This window comes from Pseudophryne corroboree, chromosome 4 (genome assembly GCF_028390025.1).
Source record: "Pseudophryne corroboree isolate aPseCor3 chromosome 4, aPseCor3.hap2, whole genome shotgun sequence".
In the NCBI taxonomy this organism is placed as follows: Eukaryota; Metazoa; Chordata; class Amphibia; order Anura; family Myobatrachidae; genus Pseudophryne; species Pseudophryne corroboree.
The window spans coordinates 484,505,457-484,518,512 of NC_086447.1; the positions used below are offsets into that span (position 1 = coordinate 484,505,457).

Sequence of the window (13,056 nt, forward strand, 5' to 3'; positions counted from 1 at the left end):
AAAGACATAATTATAGAGAAAGAGGAAATGCAGGAAAACAATCCACCTATAAACCACTACTTGCACGTTTATAGAGAGAGATGAGTGTTGGGAGAGAAAAACCCACAGAGTCACAGCTGACATGCACTGAGCTCTATTTGTGCTGCTATCCTGAAGACCGCTGGCAGAATTTGTGGAGAACATTACCTGTACTGCTTTCAACAGCTGGAAGTCTTGTACAAGGAGATGGAGGTGCTAATCAGAATACTGCATCTCCTCAAAGTCCAAGTATTGAGAACCACAGTAAAAGCAACAACATCCCTACAATATTACCTTCCCCTGCTGTGCGGTAGTTACTGGTATCTGAAGCAAACTGATCCATCCTCCCTGGTAAACACCATCCAAATTTCAAGTGCCATGGGAGGGATGGCCATGACTTCTTAATCAGATCCCCCATTGTCTCTGCGGGATGGCACTTATCTGATAAACTGAATCTCTGGGGCATGGCTAAGACCTCCCTAATGTCAGCCTGCTAGAACACAAAGAACTGAACATCTACCTGTGGTAGTGGTCAGGTTCTACACTTGGAAGCAGATCATCGGCTTAGGAGATGCCATCACTGGCATCTCCTCAGTGTATTCTTTGTAGCCGCTAATGTGGAAAAAATAAGAATTTACTCACCGGTAATTCTATTTCTCGAAGTCCGTAGTGGATGCTGGGTACTCCGTAAGGACCATGGGGAATAGACGGGCTCCGCAGGACTGGGCACTCTTAAAAGAAAGATTAGGTACTATATCTGGTGTGCACTGGCTCCTCCCTCTATGCCCCTCCTCCAGACCTCAGTTAGGAAAACTGTGCCCGGAAGAGCTGACATTACTAGGAAAGGATTTGGAATCCAGGGTAAGACTCATACCAGCCACACCAATCACACCGTACAACTTGTGATAACTATACCCAGTTAACAGTATGAACAACAACTGAGCCTCATTCAATAGATGGCTCATAACAATAACCCTTAAGTTAAGCAATAACTATACACATGTATTGCAGAAAGTCCGCACTTGGGACGGGCTCCCAGCATCCACTACGGACTACGAGAAATAGAATTACCGGTGAGTAAATTCTTATTTTCTCTGACGTCCTAGTGGATGCTGGGTACTCCGTAAGGACCATGGGGATTATACCAAAGCTCCCAAACGGGCGGGAGAGTGCGGATGACTCTGCAGCACCGAATGAGCAAACTCAAGGTCCTCCTCAGCCAGGGTATCAAACTTGTAGAATTTTGCAAAAGTGTTTGATCCCGACCAAGTAGCAGCTCGGCAAAGTTGTAAAGCAGAGACCCCTCGGGCAGCCGCCCAAGAAGAGCCCACCTTCCTCGTGGAATGGGCTTTTACTGATTTAGGATGCGGCAGTCCAGCCGCAGAATGTGCAAGTTGAATCGTGCTACAGATCCAGCGAGCAATAGTCTGCTTTGAAGCAGGAGCACCCAGCTTGTTGGGTGCATGCAGGATAAACAGCGAGTCAGTTTTTCTGACTCTAGCCGTCCTGAAAACATAGATTTTCAGGGCCCGGACTACGTCCAGCAACTTGGAATCCTCCAAGTCCCGAGTAGCCGCAGGCACCACAATAGGTTGGTTCAAATGAAACGCTGATACCACCTTTGGGAGAAATTGGGGACGAGTCCTCAATTCTGCCCTGTCCATATGGAAGATCAGATAAGGGCTTTTACACGACAAAGCCGCCAATTCTGACACACGCCTAGCCGAAGCTAAGGCCAATAGCATGACCACTTTCCACGTGAGATATTTTAGTTCCACGGTCTTAAGTGGCTCAAACCAGTGGGATTTCAGGAAATCCAACACAACGTTAAGATCCCAAGGTGCTACTGGAGGCACAAAAGGGGGCTGAATATGCAGCACTCCCTTAACAAACGTCTGAACTTCAGGTAGTGAAGCCAGTTCTTTTTGAAAGAAAATAGATAGGGCCGAAATCTGGACCTTTATGGATCCTAATTTTAGGCCCATAGTCACTCCTGACTGTAGGAAGTGCAGGAATCGACCCAGCTGGAATTCCTCTGTTGGGGCCTTCCTGGCCTCACACCAAGCAACATATTTTTGCCATATACGGTGATAATGTTGTGCTGTCACGTCTTTCCTAGCCTTTATCAGCGTAGGAATCACTTCATCTGGAATGTCCTTTTCCGTTAGGATCCGGCGTTCAACCGCCATGCAGTCAAACGCAGCCGCGGTAAGTCTTGGAACAGACAGGGTCCCTGCTGTAACAGGTCCTGTCTGAGAGGCAGAGGCCATGGTTCCTCTGAGATCATTTCTTGTAGTTCTGGGTACCAAGTTCTTCTTGGCCAATCCGGAACTATGAGTATAGTTCTTACTCCTCTCTTTCTTACTATCCTCAGTACCTTGGGTATGAGAGGAAGAGGAGGGAACACATAAACCGACTGGTACACCCACGGTGTCACTAGTGCGTCCACAGCTATCGCCTGAGGGTCTCTTGACCTGGCGCAATATTTTTTTAGCTTTTTGTTGAGGCGGGACGCCATCATGTCCACCTGTGGCCGTTACCAACGGTATACAATCTGCGTGAATACTTCTGGATGAAGTCCCCACTCTCCCGGGTGGAGGTCGTGCCTGCTGAGGAAGTCTGCTTCCCAGTTGTCCACTCCCAGAATGAACACTGCTGACAGTGCTAGCACTTGATTCTCCGCCCATCGGAGAATCCTTGTGGCTTCTGCCATCGCCATCCTGCTTCCTGTGCCGCCCTGTCGGTTTACATGGGCGACCGCCGTGATGTTGTCTGACTGAATCAGCACCAGTTGGTCTTGAAGCAGTTCTGCTTGACTTAGGGCATTGTAAATGGCCCTTAGTTCCAGAATATTTATGTGTAGGGAAGTCTCCTGACTCGACCACTGTCCTTGGAAGTTTCTTCCCTGAGTGACTGCCCCCCAACCTCGGAGGCTTGCATCCGTGGTCACCAGGATCCTTGCATGGAACCTGCCGAAGGGAATTGCTTCGTAAGAAGCTACCATCTTTCCCAGGACTCGCGTGCAGTGATGCACCGACACCTGTTTTGGTTTCAGGAGGTCTCTGACCAGAGATGACAACTCCTGGGCCTTCTCCTCCGGGAGAAACACCTTCTTCTGTTCTGTGTCCAGAATCATGCCCAAGAACAGCAGACGCGTCGTAGGAATCAGCTGCGACTTTGGGATATTCAGAATCCAGCCGTGCTGTTGTAGCACTTCCCGAGATAGTGCTACTCCGACTAACAACTGCTCCTTGAACCTTGCCTTTATAAGGAGATCGTCCAAGTACGGGATAATTATAACTCCCTTCTTTCGAAGGAGTATCATCATTTCGGCCATTACCTTGGTAAATACCCTCGGTGCCGTGGACAGACCAAACGGCAACGTTTGGAATTGGTAATGACAGTCCTGTACCACAAACCTGCGGTACTCCTGGTGAGGTGGGTAAATGGGGACATGTAGGTAAACATCCTTGATGTCCAGTGACACCATAAAATCCCCCTCTTCCAGGCTTGCAATAACCGCCCTGAGCGATTCCATTTTGAACTTGAACTTCCTTATATAAGTGTTCAAGGATTTCAAATTTAGAATGGGTCTCACCGAACCGTCTGGTTTCGGTACCACAAACATTGTGGAATAGTAACCCCGTCCCTGTTGAAGGAGGGGAACTTTGATTATCACCTGCTGAAGGTACAGCTTGTGAATTGCCGCCAGTACTACCTCCCTTTCCTTGGGAGCAGCTGGCAAGGCTGATTTGAGGTAACGGCGAGGGGGAGACGCCTCGAACTCCAGCTTGTATCCCTGAGATACCACTTGTAGAACCCAGAGATCCACCTGTGAGCGAACCCACTGGTCGCTGAAGTTCCGGAGACGCGCCCCCACCGCACCTGGCTCCACCTGTGGAGCCCCAGCGTCATGCGGTGGACTTAGTGGAAGCAGGGGAGGATTTTTGTTCCTGGGAACTGGCTGTCTGATGCAGCTTTTTCCCTCTACCCCTGCCTCTGGGCAGAAAGGACGCGCCTCTGACCCGCTTGCCTTTCTGAGGCCGAAAGGTCTGTACTTGATAATACGGTGCTTTCTTAGGCTGTGAGGGAACCTGAGGTAAAAAAGTCGACTTCCCAGCTGTTGCTGTGAATACGAGGTCCGAGAGACCGTCCCCAAACAATTCCTCACCCTTATAAGGCAAAACCTCCATGTGCCTTTTAGAATCAGCATCACCTGTCCACTGCCGAGTCCATAATACTCTCCTGGCAGAAATGGACATTGCATTAATTCTAGATGCCAGCCGGCAAATGTCCCTCTGTGCATCCCTCATATATAAGACTACGTCTTTAATATGCTCTATGGTTAGCAAAATAGTATCCCTGTCAAGGGAATCAATGTTATCTGACAGGGTATCAGACCAAGCAGCTGCAGCACTACACATCCATGCTGAAGCAATTGCAGGTCTCAGTATAGTACCTGAGTGTGTATACACAGACTTCAGGATAGCCTCCTGCTTTCTATCTGCAGGTTCCTTTAAGGCGTCCGTATCCTGAGACGGCAGTGCCACCTTTTTTGATAAGCGTGTGAGCGCCTTGTCCACCCTAGGGGATGTTTCCCAACGCAACCTGTCCGCTGGCGGGAAAGGGTACGCCATTAGTAACCTCTTAGAAATCACTAATTTCTTATCTGGGGAACACCATGCTTCTTCACACAATTCATTTAACTCATCAGATGGGGGAAAGTCACTGGCTGCTTTTTCTCCCCAAACATAATACCCTTTTTAGTGGTAACCGGGTTAATGTCAGAAATGTGCAACACATTTTTCATTGCCGTAATCATGCATCGGATGGCCCTTGTGGACTGTACATTTGTCTCATCTTCGTCTACACTGGAGTCAGACTCCGTGTCGACATCTGTGTCTGCCATCTGAGGTAGCGGGCGTTTTTGAGCCCCTGATGGCCTCTGAGACGCCTGGGCAGGCGTGGGCTGAGATGCCGGCTGTCCCAAAGCTGTCGGTTAATACCTTCCACATATCCATCCACTCTGGTGTCGGCCCCGCAGGGGGCGACATCACACTTATCGGCTCCTGCTCCGCCTCCACGTAAGCGTCCTCATCAAACATGTCGACACAGCCGTACCGACACACCGTACACACACACAGGGAATGCTCTGACTGAGGACAGGACCCCACAAAGTCCTTTGGGGAGACAGAGAGAGAGTATGCCAGCACACACCAGAGCGCTATATAACAGAGGGATTTACACTAACACAAAGTGAATTTTCCCCCAATAGCTGCTTATATCACCTTTCTGCGCCTAAATTTATGTGCCCCCCCTCTCTTTTTTACCCTTCTCGTAGTGTATACTGCAGGGGAGAGCCTGGGGAGCGTCCTTCCAGCGGAGCTGTGAAGAGAAAATGGCGCCGGTGTGCTGAGGGAGAAAGCCCCGCCCCCTCCGCGGCGGGCTTCTCCCGCTTTTTTAATAATATTTATGGCAGGGGATTAGGCACATAAACAGTTTATAACTGTATTATGTGCATTTTGCCAATAAGGTATACATATTGCAGCCCAGGGCGCCCCCCCCCAGCGCCCTGCACCCACCAGTGACCGGAGCGTGTGGTGTGCTGTGGGAGCAATGGCGCACAGCTGCAGTGCTGTGCGCTACCTTATTGAAGACCGGAGTCTTCAGCCGCCGATTTTCTCCTGGTTCTTCCGTCTTCTGGCTCTGCAAGGGGGACGACGGCGCGGCTCCGGGAACGGACGATCGAGGTCGGGCCCTGTGTTCGATCCCTCTGGAGCTAATGGGTGTCCAGTAGCCTTAGAAGCACAAGCTAGCTGCAAGCAGGTAGGTTTGCTTCTCTCCCCTCAGTCCCTCGTAGCAGTGAGTCGGTTGCCAGCAGATCTCACTGAAAATAAAAAACCTAACAAATACTTTCTTTTCTAGTAAGCTCAGGAGAGCCCACTAGGTGCATCCAGCTCTGGCTGGGCACAGATTCTAACTGAGGTCTGGAGGAGGGGCATAGAGGGAGGAGCCAGTGCACACCAGATATAGTACCTATTCTTTCTTTTAAGAGTGCCCAGTCCTGCGGAGCCCGTCTATTCCCCATGGTCCTTACGGAGTACCCAGCATCCACTAGGACGTCAGAGAAATAAAGAGCCATTAAAAATAACATTCTAACCCTCATTGCTTAGGCTGCTTAGCATCCAGAGCTATAGCACAAGGCTCAGTTGAGCAAAAACTGAATTAGTAGGCAGTCAATAGCATATACAGAAAGAGGAGTACGAGGTAAAACGGTTTATTTGCAAAGTGCACAGGCACCTGCACCACTTCTAGAGCTACAGTGCCCTCCATGGCTGAAGAGGAAACATTGAAAACTCTCTATACTGTCATTAATATAAAACCACTTTTGGCTCATATTATAAGCTGGCACTATAAAAATAAAAAATAAACCACTATACAGATACATTGCAAAATACATTCATACAGATCGTACAGCTCTTTGGAAGAAATTATTTATGCTACATATAAAACATGAATGTATAAACATTGTGTTTCATTTGACATAAATCACTATTCGTTTAAATAATATTAAATACTTTATGACCTGCAATTCAAAGTAATTTATTTGAACTCATTCCAGCTCCTCTGTATAATAATAGTCATGCAGGCCTTAATCTGTCTTGTAATCTATATACCATGATAAATTCTTCTATTACCCACTAGAGCAAAAACAATGAATAAATCAGTCATTCATTCTTATTTTTACCTAACCACAAATGCATTATTAATTGATGTCTCTAGTGACAAGAGACTGTGATAAATTGTTTTGTGAAGTTGTCAACCGTGTTAAAGGGAAACCCTTTAAGTGGAAAGAACACTGAATAGAGAACGCAGATCTGCTGCAAAATTGATCTGAAAAAGCTCATGTCCCTAGAGAATGGATCAGGTGTTCTGCTCTCTCAAAGAGAAAGAAGACTCCGATCTGCCACAAACACACACTTAAGAGAACTTGAAACACAATTACTAATATAAGCACACCAAGCTATTTTCTCAGCTTCAAACCCACATATTAAGCATGAACATTCGTTAACACGAGAAAACGGTCCTCTTAAGTCAAGTGCCCATAATGTGTATATTCATACAAAAAGTAACGACTTCCCTATAGTCACTATCATTATAAATAACATACAATGCTGATGATACAGGTGCAGATGTATCCGACCTTGAACAGGAATAAAGTACCAGCCAATCAGTGTCTAACTGCCATTTTACAAGCTAGGTTTGAAAAATGACGAGAGCTAATTGGTTAGAACTTTATCTTTGATACATCTCCCCCCTAAGTCCCTTTAAATACTGCATAGACCAACAAAACAAGACACTAGGAAATCTTAAATCCATGTAAAAAAAAAAAAGTGACGGAAAAAAAAAAAAAAGTTACCTCTGGGAAATATAAACTATATACAGGATGTGTAATCTTTGATTTGGTTTCCAGTAAGGCTCGATCTTTTCGCTGAATGCTTTGTTGTAACTCTTGCCATTCCTAAAAGATGATTTGAGCATTAATAAAAATAGCAAACACATAAATTTTGTTTCATACCAAAACTGATTAAGACATGGTATATGCGATCATTGTCAATCAAACTGAATGACATTGCTCCACTGCATTATAGGACTAAATTACTACGTATATCAATGTACATTTTCATCATTCACTTGTGTAGCTATCGTCTGACCTAATGCATGACTTCCTGCACCTCCATCAACAGACTCTTATATTAAAAATATAACATGACGTATAAAGAATAGTTTTACCATTTCTGTGTTTTGCATTGACAGTAACCCAGATCTCTACAGGTTTGTTTTGTATATTTCGGATTGATATTTACCTCATATGATAGGCTTGTGCACTAGTAAGAGGTCAGTCAAGATCTCTCAAAAGCTTGTGCTTCTCAAAATACAAATAAAAGTACCGTTTATAATTAGGATATTGAATATTTTACAGATGGCGAATGGGCAGATAGGCTCCAAATAGACTGGCTTCAACATATATACATTCTGAAACTCTGTCTCTCAGCTGCATTCAGGCTTGAACAGAAAAACATTACCGTTTCGTCATCTTTTCCCTGTTTTTCATCAGTCTCCCGGTCAGATTCCTTATCACTCCCATCACTCTGGGAATCCCGATTCGTATCTTCGTCTTCAGAATCACTACCTTTGTCTGAAACATCCTCCTCATCCTCCTTTGACGTGACATCCTAAGGGAAAAAATATATATATTTTTACTGTATAGCAGACTCCCCAAGAATCATTGTATTTATTTATATTTTATTTATTTATATATATTTTTTTGGGGGGTGGGGGGGTGGATGATTTTTTTTTATTGGGAATGTAAAAAGTCAAAACATTGGGGGTCATTCCGACCCGATCGCTCGCTGCAGTTTGTCGCAGCGCAGCGTTCGGGTCGGAACTGCGCATGCGCCGGCACCGCAGTGCGCCGGCGCATGGCAGCAGTTGTTACCTAGCGATCGCCTCTGAGACAGAGGCGGTCGCTAGGCGGGAGGGGGCTGAACGGCGGCGTTAGGGGGAGCAGTCCGGCCAATGCAGGCGTGGCCGGAACGTTCGGGGGCCAGCGGGAGCGACGAGTAACTCCCGGCCAGCCGCAGGAGCTGCGCTGGCTGGGAGTTACTCCTCAAACACAAAGGCATCGCCGCTGTGCAATGCTTTTGTATTTGTGCGGGGGTGCCAGCACTGACATGCGGGGCGGACTAGCTCTGTGCTGGGTGTCCCCCCACATGTCTGAGTTTACAATCGTAGCTGTGCTAAACTTAGCACAGCTACGATCAACTCGGAATGACCCCCCATTGCGCGGTATACACAATATACAATTTAATAGAAGCATTTTGTTCTGCATAATTTTGAATAGATATATACATAAAGTTTTCTAGTGCATTCTGGAATGTTGTTGGATAAACTATTGATTTTTATTTCTCTGGTTTGTTTCTTTTTTTTTTTTTTTAATCTATAACTCCAATGCCATTTAACATTTAATTTGCATTTACATTTTTTCAGCCTCACAGCCTTCCTCTCCCCTTTATCCTGCCCTCTCAGCTGGCTAGTCAGCTTGTCAGTTACGTTAACAAGCTCAAGGAGAGGGAGAAGAAGGAACATTGGCACACACACACCTCAAGTACACAAGGTCAATGAGGGGTCCCAGGTCAACTAAGAGTCTAATTCCACCGCAAGCCAGGGGTGTCAGGCTGGGCACCCAGTATCCTCATGGATTCAAAGAAAAGGATTTAACAGGTAAGGGAAAAAAATCCCAGTTTCTCTAACCAATTGGGCACACTGGGGACAACAATGGGACTTCCCAAGACTTCCCCATCTGAGGCGGCATAGGTATCGAAGCAATATAATTTGATAAAGGTGTGGGCAGAAGACCACGTGGCCACTCTACAGTTAATCAGCAAAGGCACCACACCGAGCTGCACATTAATTCCCCACCAAGGCTGGGACTGGTTGACACTGAAGTGAAGTCTGAGGGCCAAGGTCTGTTTACGGCCAGTCAGTCAAGTTTTTGAAAGTCACAGAAAATGAAAAGGGAGTCAAATTTACGAAGATCCCTCATTCTATCAAAGTAAATACAAAGGGCCTGAACCACATCATGGGAGGCTAACTCTGGAGATGAATCAGAGACAGAAAAAGAAATTTCCTGATTTATGTGGAAACAGGACACAACTTTTGAAAGGTAGCCAAAGCATGCCCGCAGAACTGCTCAATCTGGATGGAAAATAAGGAGAGTGAGTGATGTACAGCACATTCAAAGCAGACACCCACTGGGCTTTGCCAATGGAGAGTAATATGACAGTCTTCAGTAAATCAGCAAAGGTCCACTATGTCCAAAGGTTCAAAGGGGGAACACTGGTGCTTTCCACATCGAAACAGGGGGCCACTGGTGTAACAAATAGCGGTTGAAGGTGGAGCACCCCTGCAAGTAGGTCGGGACACCGGACAACAAGGTCATGTTTCTCTGCAAAAGAACTAAGAGCATGGAGACCTGAACCTTAAGGGAAGAGAGCCAAAGGCCCAAATCCAACCCTGCCTGCAAAAAGGACAAAAGCCGAGACAAGCAAAAAACTTGAGGATTCAGACTGTGGCCCAAACAAAACTCATAGTAGGAATGCCAGACTCTGGGATAAATTATGTTCAAGAAAGTTTTTTAGGCATTCCACAAAGTGCGCATAACAGAAGCTGGGAAGTCTTTTTCCCTTAAGATGGCTGTCTCAAGACAGCGAGAGTCGTTCAAGGTACGGATGTAGACAAGGACAGAGAAGATCGGCATACCAAGCTCGGAGAAATTATAGATAATGGGCAATAGTGCTCAATAATCAACCCCAATAGGAGGGAAACAAGTCAAATACTAAACCTGACCGCACGAATGAGGTTCAGGGAAGGCAGAAGCCTGTGTTTCTCTCTCTCTATACAGCAAGGCAGGCCGTGTGAAAATGGCTGTCTGGCAGCTTCAGAGGGAAGGCACAGCTCTGTTGTAAATTACCTGTATGTAGGGAAGCATCACTGGGTGGGGGAGTAACTAATGGGGAGAGCTTACTTACCCCTCCACTTGTCAGGCCAACCCCAGGTTATGTGCCCTGATCATTTGTGCGCCCTCCCCCCATTACAGCTATATTCCCCTAGTCTAGTGGGGTTAAGGAAACAACAGGGTCCCCACCTGCTAGCCACCTCCCTGGCCAGTAAACGGTCACAAAGATGCAGCTACCCTAAAACAGGGGGCCGCCTTACCAGCCCAGTGTGTTCCGGCAACAGCTGGACTCTTCCAGTGTGCTCTTCCTGTCACCAGTACTGCAGCAGTCGGAACTGGGGCTGTGATGGAGTAGCAGCTGGGGCATCCGACAGTGACCCACTGCCTGCTCAGTATAAAATAAAAGTATAAAAAATAAACAAGAGAGGCTGCCTAGCAGCCCCACAAAACATGCCAGCTCCTTTAGGCACCAAACTGAAACTGACTATTCGGCGGAGGGGGTGAGGGATAGGCAACCATGCTGTTTGGAAAAGAACATTGGATCATGGGAGCCAGGGCACCAAATGGTTACTTTATACCCACGGTTTTCCCCAGTGTCTCCCATGGATGAAAAGAAAGAGAAATAACGGTAGACACTCCTCACATATTCGTACAACATGCAAATCTCCACTTGTTCTGGTCACAGACACCACCACCAGATGCCAGAGATTAATTTTCAAAAGTGATGACTAGATGAAACCACGTTTAACGTTATTACAACTGATCATTTATTACATGGCATTTTATAAGAGATGTTTATTTCCCCTTTTATAATAGATGTTGAAAGCACTACTATAACAAATCCTTATATATATGCTAGAGAAATTGGAGACTTCTTTGTACTTCAGGTACCATAGTGATTACATATTCATATTTCCTTTAAATGAACAGAATGAGCTGATGTATAATTGTGGAAATGTAGAGGCAAAGCACAGCATGGGACAGGACACTCACATTTCCCATCACATCATTTCCTTGCTTCTGCTTTATTGGTCTCTGCTGCAATACAGTTGGGGTAACCACCTTCTTTTTTACTGGCTTCTTTTTCTTGGATTTGGAAGACTTTTTAGCAGTTTTGTTTTTTTGCTGCCAGCCTTTGCTCTTCATTTTGCCAACTTCTGCTTGCTGAAACATACATCCAAAACTTAGGTAAGGCTTTGCCACATAAATATAACATGCACAGGTATGAGGCATAATATTGTTACATGATATTGCCTTCCAACAAGAATGAAAGATAACCATACTGACAAGCTATTCACATCTGTCAATATATTATTCCTCTCACCAAGGTATCTAAAACCACTGATCCCTGAAGAGAAACAAAAGTGCCCCCAACATAGGCAATCCCTGGTGGACAGATTGCCCATCATACAGTCTGTTCTCCTGAAAGTTTGGAAGCTGGCCGCTTTGATGACCAAGCTTATTTACATTTTTGTTAGACTCCATGAGAAGCAGAACATTTTTATATGGACACTGCACTACTTGCCTTTGCTGTGAAACTAAAGGAACAATATTTGGATCAATACACTTTGCCATCTTAAACAGCATAAACAGCTTAACACCATAAACAGGAATAATATGTAAATCAATGTTGCCAAAGACAGAACGGTTATAGCAGTGCCCTACTTCTACAGGAACTTACAAATATAAAAAAAACATCTATGAAAACCCTCTATATCTCTTCAGTGTCTCCCATTGGATGTAGGAGAAAGGAGAAATATTTAATAGAAGTACTTCATATGCATCTCATTTGATATTCTTGGTATATGGAAGATAATTGCACTTGATCATTTCAACCCTTTGGCCAACACACAGTCATGCATTAAATGGCTATACTATTATCTACAAAACATCTGGCTAGCACGTGTGTGTAGAACTCGAGGAATTAATTAGTTATCAGGTAAGAAACAAAGGGCCCGATTCAGAGATGTATGTAAACCCAATGGTTTACATACATTGCCGATGGTGGGGTGTCTGCGCAGAAACCATTCTGCGCATGTGCAGAATGGGCCTGCCCCCATACAACAGCCTGATTGACAGGGGGCAGATGGTGGGTAGAGCGGAGCAGTGGTCCCAAAAAGAACAGGGTCCACCTCTGAATCAGGCCCAGAGGCCTACACAGAGCCACAGGCATGAGCAGTAAACGGATTGGTAAACTCTGATAAAAATTGCTAACCAGAAGTCTTGTCATTATAGGAATACAGGAATTAGAATGCGCACTTACTCCTTCCTCCACTGGCTGATCCTCTGCAGAGCAAGTAGAGTGTTCCTTCTCAAACACTTCCTAAGTTTGGGAAGAGATATGCATTAAAACTTCAGTAAGTTTCTATGCCTTTTTAGAATTTATTACAACAGGTTGCTTTCACTTACCGCCATTGTTTGTCTTTTCAGAGTGACAAGGACAGTGACAAGGGAACCCACTGTAATGTTATTACTATCTTCATCATCTAGCACTGTAACAGTAATAAACAAACTGAATA

General features: G+C 45.6%; 1 protein-coding gene across 1 annotated transcript in view; it reads right to left on the minus strand.

Annotated features, from left to right (window-relative positions):
- The window catches only part of SEC63 (SEC63 homolog, protein translocation regulator), a 171,811-nt gene that overhangs the window by 36,597 nt on the left and 122,158 nt on the right, over window positions 1-13,056 (minus strand). The window contains exons 14-18 of the mRNA XM_063917073.1: window positions 12,947-13,029; window positions 12,801-12,860; window positions 11,531-11,701; window positions 8,106-8,255; window positions 7,439-7,540 (exon numbers count right to left, since the gene is read on the minus strand). Of these exons, the coding sequence (XP_063773143.1) occupies window positions 7,439-7,540; window positions 8,106-8,255; window positions 11,531-11,701; window positions 12,801-12,860; window positions 12,947-13,029 (566 nt within the window). The remainder of the gene's footprint in view (window positions 1-7,438; window positions 7,541-8,105; window positions 8,256-11,530; window positions 11,702-12,800; window positions 12,861-12,946; window positions 13,030-13,056) is intronic.